This window comes from Watersipora subatra, chromosome 8 (assembly GCF_963576615.1).
Source record: "Watersipora subatra chromosome 8, tzWatSuba1.1, whole genome shotgun sequence".
Taxonomy (NCBI): domain Eukaryota; kingdom Metazoa; phylum Bryozoa; class Gymnolaemata; order Cheilostomatida; family Watersiporidae; genus Watersipora; species Watersipora subatra.
Genome location: NC_088715.1, coordinates 59271464 through 59298017, shown reverse-complemented (window position 1 = coordinate 59298017; position 26554 = coordinate 59271464). Strand labels below are relative to the sequence as shown.

Here is a 26554-nt window from a genome sequence, read left to right as displayed (position 1 = left end):
TTTCGTCGAATGGTTATTGTGCCAGTCTATTACGCTAACGAAATATATCCGTAAAATCTCAACCCGTCTTATCGTACAATATCATTCGTCTACATGGAGCAGTAGCCTATTCCTTATCATAATTTTTTTGGGAAGCATGAGTTTGCTACCGAAAAATTTGGCACAGTTTGCAGATAAAGACTATTGGGAAGGGTTTTTTAAAACTCGGGGCGATAAAGCTTTCGATTGGTAAGTCAAGGGATTCAATTCAGTTAGTTTTTAACTGCACTTGACTTAGATCGGTCATTTTACCTAAGTAAGTTTTAATTATTTAGTAAAATATGAATTATGTTGCGTTTTTGTTGCCATGTATAGAGCATACTTATTATAGGGTGTTTACCTAGCCTAGCGTTGTTTCTGTAACAGGAAGGAAAAAACACAATCTTGACATGAATACACTGATTAAAAATTGCTATTCAAGTCTAGATTTGGAGAGAACCCTAAGACTCTGATTTTGAGGAGAATGTTGTAGAAGTCACAGCTAACTACCACTTGCAAGTGGGTCCTGCGTACAATTTGTCTTGTACTGAATAAGTAATAGCTCTCATGCATAACTTTAATTGTTGTAAGCAATATGATTGGTTAATAAGTATGGCTTTTTATTTCTCAAGCTCTATAAGCATGAAAAAGCAGAGAACATCTAAGTACAATTCATTGCATTCAACCGTAGCTTAATGCTGAAATGGGTTTACAAATAATAAATACCCAAACAGTTGCACCCTTAAATGCATGAAGGTCAAAGATGTACACATATGTACAAAGCTGCGCAGCAGTTCAATAATGTTGACACTTTGTTCCTGACGGTGAAACTATGTTTCACCGTACGTTCCTAAGTAAGGAAACGTAAACTATGTTTCACCGGAACGTTGTTTCTTTATGAACGTTGTTTCTTTATGAACGTTGTTTCTTTATGAACGTTGTTTCTTTATGGAACGTAGTTTTTTGCCTTGTAGTTCTTGACTTTGTTGTTTTCAGAACTTCCTTGCTCTGTTCCCTTTGTTCTCTCCCTAACACTAAAGCACAGTTGTTTATATAGCAAGTACTGGGTGTTAGTCTATGGACTTCCCATGCAAACTGGTTTCTGCATTACTGGGCCGAAAATAACTGAACACATATGGCAACTAGGAAGCTCCGTTTAGTAAATCCATCACAAAAATAAGGGTCATTTGCGGGTAAAATATATTACTGAAAGTCACAATAAAATGTGGTTATATAATATTACAAGAGAGAATAAATTAGTTTCAAAGCACTAATAGGCAACAAGCTTGTTGTAGCAAAATAAACAACACCATGAAAATGGTCAGCTCCTTCTCAGGTCTGTGGATGTTCTAGGGGAGAAACTTTGCTGATAAAATGTTTTGAAGGTCGAAACAGCCCTAGGTTGTTTATTAGTCACATATCTAGTGGTATAAGAATGTGTGTTACTGTGGACATCAAAAGCAGTAATCAATGACTTGTTTTCATCACTTGAGAGGATTTTAATCAGCAGCGACATTCTTGCTGACCTATCTTTGAGCAGCTCCAAATGTAGCTCTATTCTGGCTTATGTAAGACTCCTTGAGATTGGCTAAAAAACATACTGCGCACCGCTGAATATTTTCAACTAACTTTCTTGTCTAATGAGGTATGGATCTTACACCTCGCAAGCGTACTCTACAATTGGTCTGCAAACAAACCAAATAAGCCAATTTTTTAACATTTTTTGCAACTTTGTATCAAATTTTTTTGATTGTTCCTATTTTCTGGTAAGGTTTTAACATAGCATCCATGCGAGTGTCCCAGTCAAAGTCATTAGAGGCAAACACGCCTAAGTAATTGAGTGACTCGACTATCCGCAGAGGAACACTGTATAGAGTGTACTTAATTGTCTCTTTGCCGATCTCCCGTTTTAAATCAAACAAAACAATCTGACACTTTTCACCATTAAGCTTCATTTTGTGTTTGTTTGCCCACTGCTCAACAGATAGGTCTTGCTGAGATAAAATTGTGTACTCAAAATCATGGCTCGTTGAGAGGACAATATAGCAGAGCATGATCTGCAAAGAGACTAATTGAAGAGTGAACCAGAGAGCTACTTATATCATTAATATAAACCCAAAATAATAATAACCCAAACAAGTAAATAGCCTGATTGAATAATTTCTGAAATAGGATGATTCTTATTGCAGAGTAGGCCTACTGCCTGATTATATACAAAAGTAAAACTTATAGAAAATTTCTGATCGAATGTCTGCATTCCATATCAATTGCACAATCATGAGAAACACATGATGAGTCATGTAATGGTCTTGTACAGAGTATATTCAAATAAACTATACAGTAGTCTCAGCAAACCATGTTATATATCCAAAAACAACACAAAGTGCCAGCCACACGCAACAAAATTATGAGAAACAAAAGCAAAAGTGAACAAGAATATAAGTACATATACATCTATATGTACCAGACATGTACAGCTAAGCCTAAAATTTGTGGCAATCAGACATATATATATAATAGCAGTCTTAACTCGGCCAAATGATGCAGCAAGTGATTACTTGCCTATTTGACGGTAACCCCGATGACTTTCCTCAAATGATTGAGACACGTAATCTTTCGTCTTACCTTCTTGTAGCAGAGAAGTTTCTAGTATGTCTCTTTTATCTGCTGATATGATTGAGACTTCATCAGGATTCTAGTATCGTGATGTCAAAGATTTATCCCTACTTCATTTTTTAAAGGAAGTTACAATAATTTGTTTGAGTTTGTTATGCATTTCTTCCATATATTAATATCAAACTTGAATTGAAGTCTGTGTACAGGGGTAAAGTTTATGGGTAACTCTCAGTGTGTCTAAGAAGTTGTTAGAATTAGTATAAGTTATTTGCTTTGCATTTTTGTGACATTCCAAGCATTTTCAGACTTGTTACTCTATAATGACGAGTATTTTTGATCAGGTTCATGATGTTTTATCAGAAAACTGGGAATATATTACTGTGCATCCTCCTTATGAATATTTCTAGAATGTTTTCAATAGCTGTTTTTTTGTTTATTTCATAATCGTGATTGTTTACTATTGCCAGTAAGTTTGTGCCATTTGTGACTCATTGATATAATGGCTGAAAATCTCTGACAGCTGCTTTTATTCTTGTTTACTGATTCCTGATACATAAAATATTGCTGCAACCGTGATTCAGTGGTTAGTTTGCAGGCGTATGTCCAGTACGTCAATGGTTGAGACATGGAAGAACCATTGGTGGTGTTCGTAAGAACATCAAACCACAATGGCTCTTGGGTTACACTGCTAAGGGAGACAATCCTGACAAAAACTCAAGACAGACAACAAGAAGCCACCTCAGTACCCTCCTAAGAGAACTCATGAAATTTCTAATCCTAGCAATTGAGGAAGATCGTGACAGGAGGACCCGACTACGTCAGAATACTCACATCTAACTAAATTATTGCAGTCAAATGCAAGTTTGTTTCATTTCAATGTATTTCATGCTATGGTTTTTCAGGTATGGCGAATATCCACAACTCTCCACTATTGTTCATAAGTATGTAAAAGCGCATGATAAAATCTTGATGGTTGGCTGTGGCAACAGCAAGCTAAGTGAAGACCTTTATGATCTGTCCTATCATAACATTGTAAATATTGACATCAGCGAACAGGTCATCAAACAAATGAACCAGAAGAATGCACAGCTTAGACCAAAAATGACCTACACACGCATGGATGCGACTCAGGTTGGTTTTTTGCTAGCTATAACTTATTTCACCAGCTTTGGAATTCAGCTGTTGTCAGTTGTAATACAATTGTGTGCCAATCGGAGTTTAAAGATTGTTTGTGACAGAAAAACGAGCAGACGCACGGACAACGTCCAATAAAAATATAGATAGGCAGAAACAAAAACTGCATTGTACACTTGTGGAGGATCTGAAATGACTAGAGGTGGCACCATGTCTGAAAAAACAGTTTTTGAGGGTAGGTGTCATAACTAATGACAGGTTTCATGACTCATGGTATGTGTTGTGACTCATGGCAGGTGTCATGACTCATGGCAGGTGTCATGACTCATGGCAGGTGTCATGAATGATGGCAGATGTCATGAATGATGGCAGATGTCATGACTCATAACAGGTATCAATTAGGCAGCATTCAGGTATCTCCTTGACAGTGCCATTGACTGGTTGGTCGTAGTTTATTCTGTATACCATTTCACCTTTCACTGCAGAATGTGTTAAAAACTAAACACATAACGTATGAGGGAGTCTTGGTAGAAAGATAATGGGAACACTTTTTGGTATTTACATACGTGGGTAAATTATCCCGTATCACTTTTCTGTTTTTCTAGATAAGTGTCATTGTTACTGTACCCCTTTTTTGTTACAGATGGAGTTTGGTGATTGCAGTTTCAAGTCTGCCATAGACAAGGGTACTTTAGATGCGCTGCTTCCAGACCTTGAACATAAATCACTCTCTCTGTCTATGCTGGATGAAGTGTGGAGAGTTATAAATTTTTTTGGTACCTACATGATTATTAGCTTAGCCCAGGACCATGTGCTTACAACACTCATAGATGCGTTCAAGGACAGGTTTGTCACTAGCAGCTGCATTTTTTTAATTTTAGCAGCTTGAAATTCCTTGCTTTAGTTGTTTAATTTTTAATAAAATATTTTAAAGATATTCTAATGATGAGAATTTGTCTATTCTTGAGCTGAGAGATGAGATAGATCATATATATTATTATTAGAAATGCTAGTTTCATAAAGAATTAGAAAGAAAAAACACTCATACATTGTATATACGTTAATGTGTGTATGTCATTTCAAGTTAATTAGGTTAAAAAAGAAAACTTTAAAATCTGCCAGTTTATTAAACTTATAATGGTATATTAAGTGTGAAACAATGTTGTTGCTGTTTTTCATGGCAAGAAACAAAAAAACTTTAGTCATAAAAATTGTCTAGTTTTGTATATATTATATATATAACTATATATATTATATATATTATACATATAATATATTACATGTATAGTGTATATATTTTTAATATATGTATATATTATTAATATGTATATATTATATGTATAATATATATATATCATTAATATATATGCTATTAATATATATATCATTATATAATATATGTATGTATATATATATATATATCACTTCATTCTCATTCATTTCCTTTCAAACAGCAATGTTTTCCAAATTGTGCCATGCAAGAATCATAAATTACATGATTTTATTATATTTAGTTTCATTTTATCTGGTATATAAAAGAATTTGGTTCTGCTATGGCAAATCACTGCAGTTTGCTCTGATAAAAAACTTTTATATAGTAGTTTTTGATGTGGAATCTGAAGGCTTTTAAAATCTATGCAAACTGTGTAAATGCATGTGCTGCTATGCTGTGATGTATATTTAAGAGACCATTCAATTTTATAAGAATTTTTACTTGCTAATTATACCAAAAACTGTTATTTCAGACTGCATCTAGTCCTTTGACATCCTCGCTAAATGTTGCAAAGCAGTTTTGTTATTTTGTATATATTCAATTTGAATCAGCTGAATTAAAACATTCTCACGGTGTAGCATTGAATCCAATCAATAATTCACCAGTCGTAATGAGTCATTGATGAGTTGCTGTTCACTGCCATGCACCTTTCACAGGGTTTGCATATTTCGGGTGCATAAACTGAGCGAGTCAGATGAAGAAACAGACGGATTTAAGATGCCTGTTTTTGCATTTATAATCACCAAACTAAAGGCTATGTCAGGCATGACTACTGTGAGTACAAGTTTGCTTGAATCTATACGTTGCAGGCTTTCGATATAAACCTTCCAAAGTTCCTGCTGATCTTTCAAATTTTACTGGGTGCATCTCTACTTTATCAACAAAGAGCAATTTTGCTTTCGTTTATTTTTTCAATTCTATCCAGTTACAGGATGCAAGTTTACTGATTAGGATAGTTTCATGTTCGCAGATTAAAATAACAAATGTAAAAAACTTTTGTTAGTTATTTCAAGCCTGTGTACTGCAATTTGTAACACCGTTGTGATGTAACACATAACATTCTTGGTTCCAAATTGTTTGTTGTGTACTTAATGTTTTTATTTTCTGAAATAGACACAATTTATGTGTGCGTAATAAAACACATATCTGAGCCAAACTTTTAAATGGAGAAATATAGTAAACTAGTAGAATGCCGGCGTTGCACGGGTAATAGAACAATAACCTAATGAATTCAAGTAACTCACATGGAAAGCTAGATCTTTACGGAACTCTATTAAAACAAGCATTTTGGCCCAGGTGAACAATCATTATGCGTAACGGGGTCAACAGTCGTTAACCCCAAGCAAGCACTTTAAGTGTAATTATCTTAAAGGTTGACTTGCAACAAAATTCACATTACAGTTATTTGGTATCAAAAGGTTCACCATGTCTTACTCTGCTGTGTTGTAGGTGCCAAATATGTGGGAAAGTGATTACAAGCTCTTAAAAGCTCAAAAACGAAAAGACGCCGTAGATTGGAATCTCTTTATTTCTCTGACGTAGTCATTACAGTTTGGTTATTGTCTTGTCACGCGATGTTCTCACGTGAATTGAAAGGCCAATAAAAAGCTCAATATAAAACTTATTGTAGCACTAGTTTATGACAAACACTTCGGGTTTTACCGAAGACCCGTATCAAATATAGATGCTCGCTACTTTACAGTTTTGTTTCGGCTTGGACTAATCGTCAAGTCGTAATCTGATCATGTGACCCAATACTTCGCAAATAATTTTTGCAGCACTTTTCGATTATCACAGGTGACCAACAGGCTCGTCTTTATTATCAGACAATGATATGTACTCCTTCGAGGTAAGGTTAAAAAATTAAATGAATTTTTACGGTAAGTTATAGGATATTACTGCTAAAAGTGACAGCATTACAATGACGATAAAACAGACGCGTAAGAACAATAGACATGGTTTTATTGAATGTGTGAAGTATATTTGTGAAAATATTTCAACGAATAAGGTTGCATGAAACTGTAAACAGAAACCATCTACCACAACTACATCACATTTGAGCCGTTTTTGAAAGAGAATTCAAACTACAGCGGTCTGTGTGGCTGCGATTAACTGTTCGTTTTTTAGCTTTTAAAAGCTTGTAATCACATTCCCACATATTTTGCACCTACAACACAACAGAGTAAGACATGGTGAATCTTTTGATATCAATTAACTGCAATGCGAATTTTGTTGCAAGTCAACCTTTAACCAATATGGTGACTAATTGCCCAATGAATCCATGGTATTCTCTGTAGCCTAATGGTTAAGTTTGCTGCCTCTAGGTCTGGAGGTCTTGAGATCAAATCCAGTGCTGTGTGGATTTTTCATTGTTAGATTTTAATTGGTACCAATGGACGCAGGGTTTAACAAGAAGTCAAAAAGAAAAACAATGAGATTCATATATATATAGATACATGTAGGAATAATTCAGTGTATTAACAATTGTAATAAATATTTTGTGTGTTACAATTCTTCGGTCACGGTTCTATTGGTAAATTCAATGTAGTATTACCATGCTTATGTTAAGGTCACTCTATGAAATATCACTCATCGCTTTTTAAGTAAATGGGCATTGTATGACCAAATAATGGATCACCAGACTCCTTTCACTATCACATATAGAATGTCCCCTTGACTATTATAATTGTCTTATTTTCAAATCTTTAAAACAGATCTGGGAAACAGCACTACAAGAAGATAAGTGCAACCGACACACTTCTAGTGAGGAGTTGCTTTCTGCCGTCAAGGAATGTCAATACTATCAAATCCTTCGTCACAAGCTCTCCCATGGGTATCTCAATTTTTTTTCGTCTGAATTATTGTCTCTCATCATGCCTGTGTAGCTATAGAATGTTCTTATTAGTGTACCCTGTGCTTATATAATAAGTACATTGAACTAATCTTGTACTGTCAAAATCTTTCTGTATGCGAATAATGTCTTATTCTGAGGCTTAAGTTTTCAATTTTGATCAGCTTTCATCCTAGCTTATGACTAAGTGCTTTCATTTATTGCATGAAATGACTACTGCTATTGCTTGTATAGGGAATTTGGTGCATTGAAACTGGGTATGTTGGGTCGGCGGTGTTAAAACTAATATACCGTAAACCCTCTAATTGAACGCGATGTCGCTCTATTTTTCAATCCTTCTGTAGTGGCGATCAATCGGAGGCGGCGTTCATAAAGAGGTGGCGTTCAATTAGAGGTTTCACGGTATATACATTAGATCAGCGCAATCCCCTAGCACGAACCCCTTACCATTGAAGAGTGTAATCTCACACTCCCTTGTTGGGAATGAAAAAAGGCTCAAAACATAATGAAAAACACAGCTTCGCATGAGCTTACGAGTGCGAGCACCCCTTACGCGTGCGAGCGCCCCTTACGAGTGTGAGCACCCCTTACGAGTGCTCACCCCCCATACGAGTGCGAGCACCCCTTACGAGTGTGAGCACCCCTTACGAGTGCTTGCACCCCATACGAGTGCGAGCACCCCTTATGAGTGCGAGCACCCCTTACGAGTGCGAGCACCCCTTACGAGTGCGAGCACCCCTTACGAGTGCGAGCACCCCTTACGAGTGCGAGCACCCCTTACGAGTGCGAGCACTCCTTACGAGTGCGAGCACCCCTTACGAGTGCGAGCACGCCTTACGAGTGCGAGCACCCCTTACGAGTGCGAGCACCCCTTACGAGTGCGAGCACCCCTTACGAGTGCGAGCACCCCTTACGAGTGCGAGCACCCCTTACGAGTGCGAGCACCCCTTAGTCAATAGACATAAACTATATATTAAATTAATCTTTATTTTGGCCTGATTTCAAATATGTAAACCAAACAGCTGTAATATTATGTTTTTCAATGATTATGTAGGCTAAATTCTGAACATTTCATTTTTCAATGGTTTTAATGGTCTTTATTTCACTATAATAAGAGCTGTGCTCGTCTTTTCAGAGCCACAGTTAGAGCTGTGTATCCTATTGGAAAGATTGTATCCTATTGAAATCAAACTTGCAACTTTCGTCTAGGTCGTTTGACACCATCATAGATCAATTCATAGAATTAGCAACAGTTGCATCTCTACTATGTAACGTTTTAGCATTTGCTTTTTTAATGGCTAAAAATGAAGGTAGACTTAAGGCGTGGTCACACGAGCACCGAACTGACGTAGGTTCGGTTCGGAGGCTGGTTCGGTTCGCGGCACATGTCACACGGCATCCGAAGTCATTTCGCTTCCTAGATACCATACGTATAGAGACAGGACACTGTTTCATTGGTAGTTTTTATGTATTTGAGTTAAATATTTCTATTGTAAACAAAAAACTTTGAGGTACAATTATAAATTATAATTACACTGCAGATTTATCAGAAAATCGTTCAGCTGCTCAAAATAAATCACTCGATACAAAGATTTTGCCAACCCTTCCCATCAACATAATTATATTTTTTATTAACATATGAAGGTTTTTCTATGCTGAGTACATAACAAACAAAAACAGTCTTTATCATAGTACTGTGGTTTTACATAAATAAATCAGTCAACGATACTTCATCAGGATAAATATGACACATTACTTACATTTTACATGAAAGAAAATCGCAACCATTTTCTTACATTTATGCAAAACTTAAGTGCAACATCTTACATTTATGCAACACAATTACCAGTCCGGGTGAGCCTTGTCGTAAATTGCTTCATGTTGTTTATTTAACGAAATAAAAGTATCATTCCATTTCTTTTTAACTTTGCTCACACGCACGTAAGGAGAAATGTGACGCGGGCTCGCTAGAATTTTAACCAGCCAATAAGAGCAAGGGTTCGGCTACGAAATTCGAGCAGGACCGAAATGGTTCGTTTCGGCCAGAAATGTCTTCGGCCAAACTTTTTACAGCTGACAGCGACGTCGTTTTGCGTCATTTAGTTCGGTTTGGCGCTCGTGTGACCACCCCTTTATAGTTCTGTATTGCAGATTCTTTCACTTCCACTTCTTTTCATATTTTATTTTAGCGCCTCTCATACGCTCGTTCACTGTGTATATGTTTTGCAGATATAAGCTAGAGAAAGGGAATCAGCCTAGCTTTGAGTTCTACACACCAGGTTTACCAGAAATTCCTAGATACACAATGTGGGTGGTCGACTCATCCACCAACGATTCTGCCAAGTTTGATAAGAAGTATTCGGTCTTCATTGTACCACAAGGAAAGTAAGTTTTTTGTCTTTATTATAAGCGGTATAAGGTTTATGAGCAGCAGAAGAACTCATTACATCACTGATAAATTTCATCAAAACTCTAGTTTTACGCATCCTGCAACTGTAAACAGCCTTCATGCGGATATATTAAAGACAGCAACAAAAGCTGCAACTAAATGATGTTACGTATATAGAGCAGCTTGTGTCTTGATGTAACTCACTGGGAGTTGTCTACTTTCTGTTAGACACATTTTCCTCATATTCTTCATTGCTATTTGACATGCCATCGTATTCTGCATTTGGTCTACTTTTGTGTGTCTGGTATTACAATTTATGAGTTGCCTCCTCCTGCCAGACAAATATTTCTATCTCATAACTGGCTTGCACCTCTTAGACAGGTTGTGTCATGTCAATGTTACGCCAGTTAGACATGTTACCTTTTTAGCCAATTATTCTAATTCTAGTCTCTAACACGGATAGACATGCTGCCCGGATGACCAGTTTTACATGCAAATTTTCAGTTGACGGAGTAAGTTTGCAAAAATAATTGACATCTACATTCAAAATAACTTCTTCCATATGAAATTCAAACCTAAAAACATAGCTGTTTTGTAAGTGAAAGTGAAGAGGTGGAAAGTAGAAATTAACATAAATGTAAATAGGTAAAGGTAGCAGAATATATAAACCAAGTTAGTTTAAACTCCATCAACTGTACACTAGAGTAAGTTACACCATGGAGCTCTATCATCACCTTTGTCTCTGAGTCAATACATTGTTTATATTAGAGTAAGTTACACCATGGATGTCTATCATCACCTCTGTCTCTGAACCAATGCATTGTCTATATTAGAGTAAGTTACACCATGGATCTCTATCATCACCTCAGTCTGAACCAATACATTGTTTATATCAGAGTAAGTTACACCATGGATCTCTATCATCACCTCAGTCTCTGAACCAATACATTGTCTATATTAGAGTAAGTTACACCATGGATCTCTATCATCACCTTTATCTCTGAATCAATACATTGTCTATATTAGAGTAAGTTACACCTTGGATCTCTATCATTACCTCCGTCTCTGAACCAATACATTGTCTATATTAGAGTAAGTTACACCATGGATGTCTATCATCACCTCTGTCTCTGAACCATTACATTGTCAAGTGTGTGCTTCTGCCTGTTTGTCTGTACAGTAGAGTAACAATAAAAAACGTTTTATATTTATATGTTCTATGTTAATTTCGTTATTCACACCTTTCCTAACAAATCTCCGAAAGTCGATTTTATTGTTTTCAGTAAGTCCCAGGTTTAACTAATAAGTTATGATAATTATTTCACTGTTGAATTTGTAAATTATGGTGTATTCCTATGGATATACTGGAAACAACATTCTGTTGTTGTAAAATGCTAAATAGGTCCTAGAACCATGATGAACCAATAATAGGGAGGGTCACTGATTCCTGTATTGTAGAGAAGCTGAGCAACCGTTTGCCAGCAAGGAAGGTCGTACAGATTTGGCCGACTCTAGCGGCTATCAGAGACTTTTGGTAGTCAGCCTTGACCGAGGACATGTCTACCATGGACTCGACGAAATCAAGGCCGAACTTTCTCTTCAAGTCATGCAGTTTGCACCGGCTGGCACCAAAGAGAAAACGGTAAGCTATTCATACCATTTAGTGTGTACATCAGGTAGATGCGTTGATATACAGAGGCCATTTATTCTAAATTTATTAGTACATCGTTTGTAGCTAGTAACAACCAATCACAGCACAACACTTGCCAATAAACGTATGATCATTGGTCAGTTCTTTTAAGGAAAGTTTCATTTTAGCGATTCATACTGGTACTCCGTTGGTTATTTATTTTATCATTTTAGTCAGCTCACAGATCTAGTTTATAAATATTTATACTTTTTTTGTTAAATGTTAATGTGTATTGTTTGAATTTTATTGTATTCTATTTAGGCTTTGCTGAAGTTGTTTGATAGGTCATTAAGTAGGTTTCTATTCTTTGCTATAATAAAACCCTGGTCCATCCGTCTATCCGAAGCTACGGTTTGAGATTGTGAAAAAAGATATCACTGTACATGACTCGAACTCACTCACTCAGCTTGACAGTCAGACATGCTACCACCTTTTCTACTCGACCACCAGAATAATTGTACATGTAGTCACTACAGCTAACAAACTCTTACGTCGGTTACGACTGCTAGGGTTGTATAGTCTGTCAATCTGTTCGACGCCACAGCTCGCAGTCATGAAAAAAATTGCGTCGTGTAGGATTTCAACCCATAACATTGGGCTTAGTACCCTGATGCAGTAACATATGCACATTTAGCCGCATTAGACACTGCTGAGCAAGTGTCTGTCTGCTATAGTGGAACTATAAAATTAGAACAATCGCTTTCATATCTTACAACAATAGCAGCTCTAATTTAGATTTTTAAACATCTATAAACTAGAAATTCTCCTGTCATACAGCCCACGACCAAAGTGATATCAATTGGAAAAAAAGAAAGGGTACTGATGGTTGAGAAATGCAATATTAGCAGTCAAATGGGATTGCAGTGCAATAGGATAACTGCAATTGTAGCTGTAATGTACTGGGTGTTATTATGTACAACAAACAGCAATAATGAAAGGAAATGATTATATGTTTATATCTCTCCCTCTCAATAGGATAAATGCAATATTAGAAGTAAAATGCACTGATATTATTAGAATAACCAATATTATTAATATAGTAATACATTAATAATAGAAAACCAATGCACAATTTTGTTAACATTTCAAAACGTCATAGCTAACAATATCAAGAAGTTGTGATATTTATATAGATTTTAGAAAATCTATTTAACAAAACTATTTAGAAAAAATAATAACAGTAACATATTGAACAACATCAATCACTATATACTTCGATCTTGTAAATTCGAATGCTTATTTTTATAATTAAATCTTATAAAACCGAATAATGATTCTTATAATTAAATATTGTAATAATCTCATAAAAATCATTAGAAAAAATATCATTGTCATTTCCTTTACTTTCACTGCTTTGGACATCAGTTGGAATACCAAAGTAATCATAAGTGTCCAAAATGTCAGTTGCTTTGAAATCGGCAAAAAAGAGACGATGACTTTTCAGTACCTCTACGTTAATTACAGAAACCTTCAGCAATTAGGCAATACCATAGACTGGTAAAATGTGCACGTTTTTGTTTCGTGAAATGCGCACGGCTTAATGGTCCTATACTCTGTCGCTCGGCGTTTCATTTGCCGGTCTTAATTTTGATAAAAACAAGGCTTGTCAAGTTTTAATAATGATTTCAGGTCGAATTAATGTCTAAATTAGGAAATTGTTTACAAACAATAAAGACTTGGTAACATATTTAAATAGGTTTATATGTGTTTTGTATCATTATTATACTTAAACGACTCCATTGAAAAATGGTTAAATTTGTTGATGAGATTTTGGTACAAGGGTTTGCGTCACCGTTGATGAATAATTTTCGTGAGTTGTGTGCACATATGCATTTATCATACATGTACATCTCCCAAACAATTGCTCTGCTCGTGTTTGGTCGTGGGATCACTACTTTGTACGTATGAAGTGTTTACTATTAACACTTTCATTCTCAGTTGGTAAAATGCTTGTTAGCTGTGACAAAAATCTTTGACAATAAATTAATAGCAGTCCTTGTACTGCTATATGTTTAATTTGTACATTTGCATGTTCTGCTAGCTGCTTTCATCAGGCTTTCATATACCTCTAATCATCATACAAAATATTTTCCAATGACTAGTGGCTGCATTTACAGGACATATTTAGTGATAGCTCTTGCGACACTTTGGTAGGTTATTTATTGTCTTACAGGCCAAAATAACACTTTCCAATACATTTTTTGTATAACGGAGTGTTTTCTTATAGGGAAAACAACTCCTTTATTTGTTGCACTCTTCACTTATAAACGCCGCGCTGTAGTCTTGCCATTCGAAGAAAGGCACTCGACGAATGACACTGAAGCGGGTTTTTAGCAAAGAAAAATTTGACTTTCCAGATCAGTTTCAGTCTATACTTATAGGCCGTCATACCAAGATCATGGTATAATTATACTCTTGATCACTGGATACAGTCATACCTTGACATACGAGCTTAATGCTTTCTGGGACTGAGCTCGTATGTCAATTTACTCATGTCTCAAGGAACTATTATCTATGTAAAATAATTAAATACAAGTTAATCCTTTACCATACTATGGAAAAACTATGTAAAAAAGGATATAGCTATGTTAAAGTGTGTTTGTAATTGTTATAATTTGGTACCTACGTTAACAAAGTAACGAATACCTATTTAGTAGTTAAAATCTGCTACAAAATGTAATATTACTTTGTACACTACTATAAGTTTTTACCTTCGAGACAGACGTAGTGTCTAACGGTCTGAGTGAGACTTGACAGCAACACGTTCAGGACATAAACCTTTCTGATGCTATGTAACAGAAACTTTGAATTTAACTTCAATGAGTTTGGCTTACTAAACACACACTTAACACAAACAATTTTAATTGTTGAAAATTCTTTATAGGAATGGAAGTCGATGTATGGGTTTAGAATGAATTGTTCATGGACTTACAGTTGGCAATGCATCAGCGTAACTTTTTACTTTGTTCCAACAGGTGCTTTTCCTGTCTTTACCTGAAGGAATTGGTGTCAGGGATATAGTCTTTCAAACTCAGAACTCTTTATCTGGAGATATATATGTAGAAGACGTGTCAGGAGAGGATAATTCTTTAGTCAGACATACATTTATTGGGAGCTCTAATGAACCAGTTGGGTCTGCCAGAGTTATAACCAGTGAGTATTTGACATTCATCTGATGAATATTTTCATTGCAGAGTACTTATATGTCAGTGCTCCTTTGTGTACATTTGTATCTGTTGTATAACTGTTGTATAACTGTTGTATATCTGTTGTATCTTCCTACATTTAGTAGTTGTTTTCACTTTATTCCTGATTACTGGTGCTAGAAACACGAATAACAAATGAAAAATGTGATGTATTTCGTAGTCACTGATTCACAAAATCTTCTCTCTTTCTACTCTCCGTGTTCTCCCTTTTCCGTATTCTATTTTTTACTTGTGTTTGCTGTCTTCTTGTTTGCGCAATTTAGTTCTGACTACGTTTTCTCAGCTCTTTTCTATCCATCCTTGTCACTACATTTACTGTTATATTCACAATCTTTTTATCCCTGTGGCCTGCCTTGTTCTACTTTTCATCCTTTCCTTTTGTATTTTGGTCTCTACTTGTTGAGGTCTCTTTCCAACATCTTGCTTCTTGGTGCCACGTATTCTTTCTCTTTTTCATTCTGCTCCTTTTCTGCCTGCATTCGCCCTTTGCTCTTCTCTCTTGTTTCAATCGATTTCTTCTGTCTGCAATTTCTCCTTTTCTGTAGATCGTAATTACTCTCCACCTCTTTATATGTTTTAACATATTATTTTTGTGGCTTCCTCTCTTAAATCAGCCATCTCTTAGAGATCTAGAGCACCTGTGAACATAGGTTGGTGTCCGATTCCCAAAAGAGCTACTGGTTGTGATAATAATGGCACCCATCCCTAAATCACTTTCTACAACTGTGCATGTCTTCGGTCTTCACTGTTCCCTTGCCACTGGCTCCAGGCATTCTTATCCAGGTCACAGAGACCTTGTTTTTGCTACTAGGCTCTTAGAAAATGCACAAAGTTATGGACTGTTTGATATCAAATGTGCAGATATACCTCCAAATTAATTGAATTCATTGAACCAAGCTATTTAAAGGGGATGTTTTTTACTGATTTCGTTGTAATCTTAAAACGATATAGGTATATATTCACAGTTTTAAAATTTGTGTAAAATTTAAAATAATTGAGTTTTTTCTGCATTTATATATTTCATTCAGTATTGTTCACAATCTAGAAGTACACGTAGAAGTATTTATGTTTGTTAAATAATCAATTTATAATCAACCTAGTAGTTAATCGTTCAGAAATTTCCATTTTCCATTTCTGATCTCAAGTCCACCGCTAGGCTTACATGGAGCATTCATGGTCTAGAGTTCCTGACTCACAAGGAACAGGCTGGGGTTCAATTCTGAAAAAGGGGTAACGGGAATGACATCCAACCTTGAATTGCTTTCTGCAACTGGGCAGGTATCCACTTGTCGAAGTTTTCTTGCCGCTTGGTTCAGATATGTTCAACCAAGATCACCGAGCAATTAATTGTGCTTCATTTCAAGTCTATTCTCTTTCATTGCGCTGCTTCTGGTGTTTCTGTCTTATTTTCTCTGTCTTTTATTTTGTTTCATTTGCTTCTCGTTTTGCCCGTATTCTTTATTTTTTCTCCTTTTGTTTATAGAAAAAGGGAAGAATAAAAAGAAACGATCTGTAAAGCTTATAGTAAAAGCAGAGTTAGTTTCATCAATGGAGAGAATTATAGCCGCTGTGGCATGCCACTGCGCCTTATTGGGACCATGTCTACCCTCACTGCTTATTGTTGGTCTTAAATGTGGAACTTTAGCCACATTCATAGCTGAATATATCAGAGGCATCGCTTTTCAGGTATATGTAGCTACCTGCTGTCCTTGATTTTGCATGCATGAGATACTAGGGTATGTTAAACTCTACCTGCAGTAAGAAGCTGTGACAGTGAGGAGTTGCAACAGCAATGAGAAGTGATAGTGATGATATGTGACAAAAATGATATGCGACAGTACAAAAATGTGACGGTGAGGAGATGCGACAGTGAGATGTGACAATGAGATGTGATCATGAGATGTGATCATGAGAATGTGACGATGAGGAGATGTGACAGTTGGATGTTACAGTGAGATGTGACAACTAGATGTGATAATGAGAATGTGACAGTGAGATGTGACAGTGACGTGTGTGACAATGACGTGTGTGACAGTGGCATGTGGCAGTAACGTTGTTTGACTTTTAGGAGTTGGGATAGTCATCGGTATGAGACAGTGAGAAGATTTGACAGTGAATAAATATAACAGTAAGAAGTTGGGCCGGGATTGGATTTTATTTGAGTTCCCATCTATAAAAACCTTGTTTAGTTGAGTAGTACTAAAGTAATACCTGATAAATTAGTGTTTACTCCAACATGTATTGTATAACATGTGTATTTGTGTTATTGTTGTAGGCACTAAAAGAAAGCAGGCAACTCTTAAACTGCACAAAAAATAGCTCTATGGTTATTGTTGCTTATTTTATATTGCAGGATATATCTTGTGTCGAAGCAAATAGCTCTATGGTTTTTGTTGCTTATTATATACTACAATGTGTATCATGTGTTGAGGCAGATAGCTCTATGGTTACTGTTGCCTATTTGATATTACAGGGTGTATCATGTGTTGAGGCAGATAGCTCTATGGTTACTGTTGCCTATTTGATATTACAGGGTGTATCATGTGTCGAAGCAGATAGCTCTATGGTTTCTGTTGCTCAGCAATGCTACAGTTTAAGTCAGAATCTTTCTCTTATTTCTGGATCTAGTTACAATGAACTTCTCAAAGGATTAGAAGAAAAAAGTACGTATTTTCTGCTATCAAATTTTTACCTATTAATTGTTACCTGTTAAAATGCTACCTTGACCATAGCTTTGTCAATACATATTCAAGAACAAGTCATATGAAGCGTGAAAGGCTCTAACTCCTTGAACTTATGCACAACGTTGATTGACTTAAGTTCATGTTAAACTCGCCTCATATTGTCTGTGTCGATCATACATAGAAGATCTCTAACATAAGATTTTAAACACAGTATAAAATAGGCTCTTCTAGTTTCCTATTCGTCTCAAATTTTACCAGATACTTAAAGAGAAAATCTCGACAGGGATGATTTTGGGGAGATTTTCGAATGGATTAGGTTATTTACATGTATTTTATTCTTCATATAACATGATTTTCCTATAACATAAATGTTCTTGGAATGGATTATTACATTGCGCGAGCATCTACTATATTTGTAAAAGAAATATGGACGGAATTCTAAGGACTGTAATTGTATGCGATTCTCTAAGATCATTCGATGATGTTCACACTAATCAGTCTGTCTGGGGCTAACAGCTTAAAATGCAAGTTTTTGTTAATTCTTTTTCACAGCCGGGAAGGTAGTATATTTATTTTTGTTAAAGGTTGACTAGCAACAAAATTCACATTACAGTTATTTGGTATCAAAAGATTTGCCATGTCTTACTCTGCTGTGTTGTAGGTGCAAAATTGTGGAAATGTGATTACAAGCTCTGAAAGGCTCAAAACCGAACAGTTAATCGCAGCCATCACGAAAACGCCGTAGGTTGGAATCCCTGTCCAAAATGGCTCAAATGAGATGTAGCTGAACATGCTGGCTTCTGTTTACACTTTCATGCAACCTCATTCGTCGAAATATTTTCACAAATATGCATATACTTCACGCATTCAATAAAACCATGTCTATTGTCCTTACGCGTCTATTTCATCTCCATTGTAATGCTGTCACTTTGAGCACTGATATCTCAAAACTTACCTTAAAAATTCGTTTAATTTTTCTTCAACTCGAAGGAGTGTATATCATCCTCTAATAAACATGAGGAGCCTGTTGGTCACCTGTGATAGTCAACAAATGCTGCGGAAATGGTTCGCGTCATTTGGCAGAAATTATGGGTCACATGATATCACATTACGACTAGATGATTAGAACAAGCTGAAACGAAACTGTAAAGTAGCAAGCATCTGTATTTAATAAGGGCTTTCCGGTAAAAGCCGAAGTGTTTGTCATAAACTAGTGCTACGAGACGTTTTATATTGCGCCTCTTATTGGCCCTTTATTTCACATGATAACATCACGTGTCAAAACAATAACCATAATGTTTGAGTACGTCGTCGAAATAAAGAGATCCAAAACTTTCGTTTTCCGAACAATTTTTCATGATGGATGCGATTAACTGTTCGTTTTTGAGCTTTTAAAAGCTTGTAATCACATTTCCATATATTTTGCAACTACATCACAGTAGAGTAAGACATGGTGAACCTTGTGATATCAAATAACTGTAATGTGAATTTTGTTGCAAGTCAACCTTTAAAGATGTAGTTGCGTCAAATTTAAGTTGATCTTAAAAGAAAGCATTTTTTTTCTCTATCAGTTGATATGTTGTTTGTTGTGTTACGCGATCGCATTGCCAAGATATTTGAAGATTAAAACCGAAAAAATCTGATCGCCGTAAAAACGCTCAGGCCACCAAAACGTGCCCAGACTTCCCCAAAATGATGTCACGCGTTTGGCAACCTGTCTCTATCTCTCGTATTCACATCGGGTATTTGCGATAAAAGTCTAGTCTTACGCGGCTCTATTGGCATATATCTTATTTTGTATTTGCTCATGTTGGCTAGAATAAAATTTTAAATCCTGCTACAGATGCATTATTATGAATGTTTAAAAGGTCTCAAATAACGAAAATTGAAAATTTGTTCTACTCACTTTCTCCAAATGTTGTGTAAACATTTGGGTACCGACTACCAATTCTACCGGTCTACGGTAATTCTGTCAAGTCACTTTATGTAGAACGCGGTCTTTGTATCAGCACAGTTCTGCAGCTACCCATATAAACGATATACAGCCTCCCATAAGCCCCGCCCACATTATGTCGCCTATTACCTATTGCCTACGTACTAGTTTCTTACTAGTATTCTTACCGAATACTAAATAAGTGAAATAAGCAAGCCACCTCTTTGAAAATAATATAGACAGGGATAGAGTTTTAAGGATGAGAAGTCTGCTGCAAACTGGATTTGAACTCACATTCTCCAGTTCTGCGGACACCCATATACCATATCCGATTCACTAAAATATTCTGCAAATCATGTTTTGCATTATCTTCAACAATATTATTTTATTATATAATTTTTACAAGCAAAAATATTTTCATCTTGGCATAAAGCTTTTATTAAAAATATTCATCAAGTCGTGGCCACTCACATAGTATTAGCTGATACAATAAGACAAATTCATCTACTTCAACAAACTCAAACAAAACATCATCCAGCACGCATTCAAGTCTCGCTTTCTCCTTTATGGCAGTTTCCACACTGACAAAGCTTCTTCGGCTGGTGGGACGACATAAACATTCTGTAATCAGTAAAACAATTAAATGTAAACAAAGTAGATGCAATAAATATGTCATTCATAGATATATCATTCTAAAGCGTATCTATTGACAGCTTCCAAATTGGGAGTTAAATAGATTGCGAGTGTAATTTTAAAAACGAATAAACATTTAATAAAGGCACAAGTACGCCAAGCCAACGATTCGAAGCTTTGGTTCTGGAAATTAAAGATTTGCAATGATCATTCGATTTTACCCACTTCCTACGAGTGAAAATAATTTGTAATCATGACTCTAATTTACCAAAGAAAATTCGAAAAAAATATTATAGCTAGGTAAAACGGCAGATAAGCTATGAAACGATGATTGGAGATAGCAAAGAATTATCATTTTATTAATTAGTATATGTATTTATGACTATAAAAAATATTACATTTACTAAAGTATAGAAGACTCTAAGTTAATTTACCTCCATTCTGTCTTTTTCTGCAGCAAAATGCTGCTGACGCCTGTCAGCTTTGGCCATAGGCTGTCTACTCTAATCTTTTACTAAAAGTTGCTCAGATAACTCTGAGTAGCGGTCGCTCGAACTTGAAGCCATTTTAAAACTATGTATAACTTAGTAATTGTTGAAACACGTTGAATCAGTAACGATGAGAATGAATTCTCTAACGATGAGAATCTTCGAGATCACAGACAACGCGTTTTACGAGTGATAACATTTATTACGGCCTATATAAAAATTTCGCACGCATGATTGGTCAACGAATCGACCTCATATTTATTGCTCGTGGTTTCGTTTCAGATACCTTGCTTGTGACGTCACGAAATAGGCACCCGCTGGAACGTGAGCTTTTTAAAAGAGAGCCTCATTCAAACGCATATATCTCTGGACAGGGTTGGTCTACAAAGACAAAAATGGCATCAAATTGTAGCTGATGTTTTAGCCTTTTATGGGTCCTAATTTCATTTTTGACGCAACTACATCTTTAATAATGTTTTAATACAGTCAAACCGCGCTTGTTCAGACTTTACTTCCCCACACATTCAATTTTTGACATCGTCTCAGGTTCGGACGATTGTTAAATGTACCTATGTCTGTCTGAAGAATAACGATTTAGACTGATAGCTGGCTGTCGCGACAGATGACACAAGCAACGCATGCACCAGGAGTATTGTACTGGAACTTTTGTTTGTTATTATTGCGTATATTACCTCTTTGGGAAGCAAATTTATTTCCGGTTATTTCCGAAAAAATTATTAATATATTTTATGTTCGCTATTTTGGTCATAACTCAAAAGCTGTTTGTTCGATCTTTATGAACCGACATTAAAAAGTGATCAATAAAAGATTATCCACAAAAGTGTACTAATAATGACCTAGTTACATCGATATCCATGAATTCTTTTGTTTTTGTGGTTGTCATCATTTTAGTGACGAGTGTGCCTGACATGATTGATCGTCGGAATAATCTGAATTATCATGCGGTTCAAAGTCACAAAAGTCTGAATTTGACTCATCGTCTTCAGATTTGTCCATAAGGTGGTTCACAGCCAGATCTGAAGAGTTAAAATGTTTAGTTTAAAATTTTAAACTAAATTAAACTGTTAAATTACATTTTAAAATGTTTAAAATGAACTATTAAAAGGCTCGTGAGAGGAATCGTACTACATAATGACCTTCCATTGTTACAGCTATCAAAGTCCATTTTCTAACCTCAAAGTTTTTAGTTTTTTTTTTCAGAATTTAGAAAGACACACAATCGAAATAAGTAGTAATTCTATCAGTTTAATGTTTTACCCAAAGTAGTTCCTTGTTCAACTCTAATACTTCGACAAAAACCCGGTTAAAAACACTTACCGTTGGCGACACTAGTGTCGCTCTGCCCATGAGATAGTGAAGAACATAAGTGACAACGTCGCCACGCCCACCACAGGATTAATATTATACTGTAACTATTGCAGGTATAACCATATTTTACTCATTCATATATACTGCGTATGCATATTGTACCATATTATAGCCTAGTAGTATGTGTGGTAGACAATATATGCTGTTTAGTGTAGTACTGTTTAGTACAGTGCTCAATTTATAATTTCCAAACTTAAATGTCCAAAATCTTTAATATCTGAACATGGTCCGGTCTGTATTAGTGCAAACAAATGTTGGTCGATTGTAACGAGAATTATGAAGGTAGCTGCGCTTTCTGCAAACTTTCCTTGACACACAGGATAACGATCACCTGCGACAATTAAATTACCGCTACATCCTGTTCGCAGACTATTTTAGGAAGACAACTGACCTCATGTTTTTAATACAGAAAGGTCTACTAGGATTTTCTCTCTAACTCATACTGTATGATTCAGTCTTGTCACAAGATGTATTAAGATAAATTTGAATGTCATTACATTGATGAGGCTAGAGGATGGCTGATGGTATGATATTGAATAGTACAGCTCAATTTTATGCCTTTAGGCATAAAATAGAGCGTACATGAGACTAAGGTATTGGCAGATTAACAAATAGATAGAAAACCCTTCATTTCCCCCCCCCCCCCCCCCCCCCCCCCCCGCAGGTTGGCTGATCTGTCTTTAGTAGCAATGATGATCTTATCACAGTGTTCTGAAGTAGCACATGTCAATATTAGGTGCCATATTAGGCCTCCCTAAAGTGGTATAAATTGGACTGTTATAGGTTGCATACAGTTTAAGCATGTATGCTGTATTCATAGCAGCTACCCTACAGGATGAATTTATTCGCGGAGTTATATTTCGCGAAAATTGTCTTTTCATGCATATTCGCGGATGAATTTATTCGCGGCTGAAAACTGCCGCTCTCTAGGAAAAGTTAACTCTATTGCGGCTAGTGATAGTTATTACTACGCATGCGCACACCGCATGTTCCGGTTTATATTTAGCTTACAACTGCAAGGGGATCATGCTATTCTACGGTAAACAATTTTTGCTGCGTCCAGAGGTTTTCACGAATATTCATCGCTTTGGAGGCCTTTGATAAGCCAACAACTTGTGGTAAGTAATGAGTTTTTACATTTACTAAATTAGTTGAATTTTACTTTGGTTCTTCGGTAAAACGCAATACTACCGTATTTTTTTCCATCCCTACTGCTTCATTATTTGTTTTAGTGTGAGAGAGAGATTTTTCATCATACACTGAAGAACAATGATTGCAAGGGTGGTAGATGTCATTCTTAGAAGATCACCAATCATTCAGGGAAGTCTGGAAATTGAGGTTGAAGTGACCGCAGCTACTTACGAGAAAAATATATCTGTTTTTAAAAAAGGAACAAAACCGCCTTTACGAGCACAAATCTTTGGCCCATCGGCGGAACTTTGCAATAGTAAGCCACGAGGAGAGTTCTGATGATAACTTCCTTACCAGCCATGTAGTAGCGAGAGAATCGCCTTCAACACCTACCCAAGACGGTGACAGCGACAGAGCTGCTATTAGTAAACTAACTAGTCAGAAAGCACCATTACACGCTAGTATTCACATATCAAGAGTACCAGTTTAATTTTATTGCTAGACAACCGCCATATGGACTAAACTGTTTATATTTACTCTATTCATCGTTTGTAAAATTTTATTTGTATTTGAAATATTTTATTTGTACACTCAAGTTCGTAATAATTTATAATATATCTATACATGAAATAAAATATATAATTTAATCATGTTTGCTATGGCGATATCAAGGAGTTTTTGTCGATGAAGGGGTCTAGGTTGACTGGTTGCCTCTCTGCCAATATTCCTGTCTTGATGAATATTACTACTTGTCTCTAGTTTTCGTTATCGGAGTAGGTTGTTTCATTCTCAATCTGCAGTAAACACAAAGAAGAAAAATATTAAATAGTGTTGAGGAAGTACAAAAACAATAGCTAAAGTATTTGATGAAAGCGATCAGTTTTTAAACAAAAGAATTAACTAATGCAGTTGATTATGGAAAAACGTATCTGCACTGCAAATCAAATACATACCATAATGTCCAGATCAGAATCATGATCGTCCTTGACTTCGGTATTAGAGATTGATGAAGTTGATTCTAATGTAGAAAGACTAGGAGAGCTTTTTTGCTGTGCTGAAGCCATGCCGAATAACTTGTAAAAACTTTGAATAATTTTGTAAAGTTTGACGCAATGACAACAAAGCTCGAAGCCTGGCGATGCTTTTAAAGAAGTTTTGGAACTCGGCTACGTTTAGTAGTTCTGCCTCGCGGCTATTTTCGCGATGACGCAATTCTGCATATCTTGTGACAACCTCAAATAATTTTGTAAATAAATGTGATGCATTGCCAATGGTGTTAGCTCAAAGCTCAGGCAATGATTTTAAAAATGTTTTGGAATTCAATTACGTTTAGTATTTACATTAAAAACTAGGCTAGCGACTAGTTTTCAATTTGATGCAGTAGTTATTCTCTCTTGTGATTAAAAATAGAACTAATTATTCACTGAATTTAATAATTCGCGGTATTGACTGTTCGCGAAATCGCGAATTTTTATGACCAACGAATATTTTCATCCTGTAGGGTATTCCTTTTCCACTTAATTACTGCTGTTTGCGAGGTACAAAAGGTCATTTTGCCCATCATGGATTATCTGGACTCATTGTGAACTGAACAATTCAGAGTTGGCCACTAGCCAAGCATATTACAGATGTCATTTCCTTGATTATTATTTAGCCCAGAGCAATATTTATTTTGTACAAATATTTTAGCATAGAGTTTAAGGTTCTGTTTGTGAGAAAATCTCAAAGATTTCATATATGAGGTGCAGCAATGTTTCTTGCAACACATAATTGCAGTGCAGAAAGAAAATGACTGTTGAAAACATGTTTTAAAGCTATTCAGAGGATTCACACGATGGTTTTTATCAAACAAAAAAGTCATTTTGTAAAAGCAAACAACCCTAAAAGTGCATTTGTCAGTGGGATACTGTGAAAGCCAATTATCATTAGAGCTTAGATACTTGAACGTCTGTAATTGATCAACTGTCTCTGTTCAGGCTATGGTTGCGTCATCCTCAACGGAGTCAGCCTTGACCTGCTCGATCAGTCTTTAAGGCTAGTCAAAGAGGATGGACTATTTCTTGTCAGCACCGATTCTGTTAACTGTGCTACAGTTAGAAGCAAACTTAAGGGTACCTTCAACTTGTGTCAGAAGCTCGACCTGCCGGAAGGTAGTATACTCTTTGGATGCGATAGAGAGCTGAAGCCTAGCGAGCAAATGTTCACAGAGATAACGGCAAAGGTTAAAGAGAAACTGCGCTCTAGAGATGCCAGTTCAGGCGACTTTGCTGAGGTGCTATCAATTCTGGAGTCCGAATTAAATCTCATGAAGTTTTCAACTGCATAATCTTGACTGTTTACCAGCTGTTGTAGACAGTTCTCTCTCATACACCGAGTGAAATGTCTGTCATGCTTTGTCAATATATTGGTTATAAACCGCATGGAAGTGCATTAACTGAATCACGTGTTACATATGTACCTGTGTAGACCTATTTTTGCATATACATGAATTTAGCAATATACATATATAATACGTTGTATAGTTAATTAGCTTAGTTTTATAGTTGCCATGTTTCGTAAATCGCTAGCTTTTCAGGGTCTTCTCAAATAGATTGACTGGCCCTTCTGACTCAGTTATGCAGATTGACATTATGCCTACCTTTCTTTGTTCGAGTTATGTTTGAAGATGTATACAATTGTGGTCGGCGTGCTAGTGATGATAACAGGGTGGACACACATCAACCGAACCAACATTTTTTTGCAGAACCAGCATTTTCTGTAAAGCTTGCTGGTAATTGTAACACAAATTTGATTTGCAAAACATCTACGGATAAACATTAGTAACTGGAAACAATGCGAGAAGTACATTCAATAATAGTGAATCATATGGTTCACTTATCAAATACTGTGGTTTTCTCAAGAAGGTACTTCTTTCTTTATTGCTATTGCCTATACTAGTTTCACGTGATTTTATTTTTTTGGAATAAATGGCTTGAATTGCACTGTGATGAAGAAATAATATACAGTCACGTCTGTTACTAGCGTATCAATAAATTTGAGCTTCAGAGCTTTTCAATAATAATTTGTCTGCGTTCTGAATTGAATACGCCTGCTTACCTTGATCGTAAGGGATCATTATT

The 26554-nt window shown here is 36.0% G+C and overlaps 2 protein-coding genes across 2 annotated transcripts in view; one reads left to right on the top strand and one right to left on the bottom strand.

Moving 5' to 3' along the window:
• The window catches only part of LOC137401402 (cilia- and flagella-associated protein 300-like), a 33354-nt gene that overhangs the window by 6018 nt on the left and 782 nt on the right, over positions 1–26554 (bottom strand). The window contains exon 2 of the mRNA XM_068087736.1: positions 14904–15016. Coding sequence (XP_067943837.1) covers positions 14904–14917 — 14 coding nt within the window. The 5' untranslated portion in view covers positions 14918–15016. The remainder of the gene's footprint in view (positions 1–14903; positions 15017–26554) is intronic.
• On the top strand, positions 38–26387 carry LOC137401401 (eEF1A lysine and N-terminal methyltransferase-like). The gene is made up of 11 exons (XM_068087733.1): positions 38–228; positions 3537–3765; positions 4412–4614; positions 5698–5815; positions 7756–7874; positions 10122–10277; positions 11740–11923; positions 14947–15124; positions 16661–16863; positions 17711–17840; positions 25412–26387. The coding sequence occupies exons 1-11, from the start codon at positions 137–139 to the stop codon at positions 25759–25761; spliced, it is 1962 nt and encodes a 653-aa protein (XP_067943834.1). The 5' UTR covers positions 38–136; the 3' UTR covers positions 25762–26387.

Bases quoted from the DNA above. Each gene is read 5' to 3' on its own strand.
- LOC137401401 (XM_068087733.1), top strand. From the start codon at position 137: ATGAGTTTGCTACCGAAAAATTTGGCACAGTTTGCAGATAAAGACTAT. The intron at 10,278-11,739 runs GTAAGTTTTTTG...CCTGTATTGTAG, and splicing joins TTCATTGTACCACAAGGAAA to AGAAGCTGAGCAACCGTTTG. The intron at 16,864-17,710 runs GTATATGTAGCT...TTGATATTACAG, and splicing joins TCAGAGGCATCGCTTTTCAG to GGTGTATCATGTGTCGAAGC.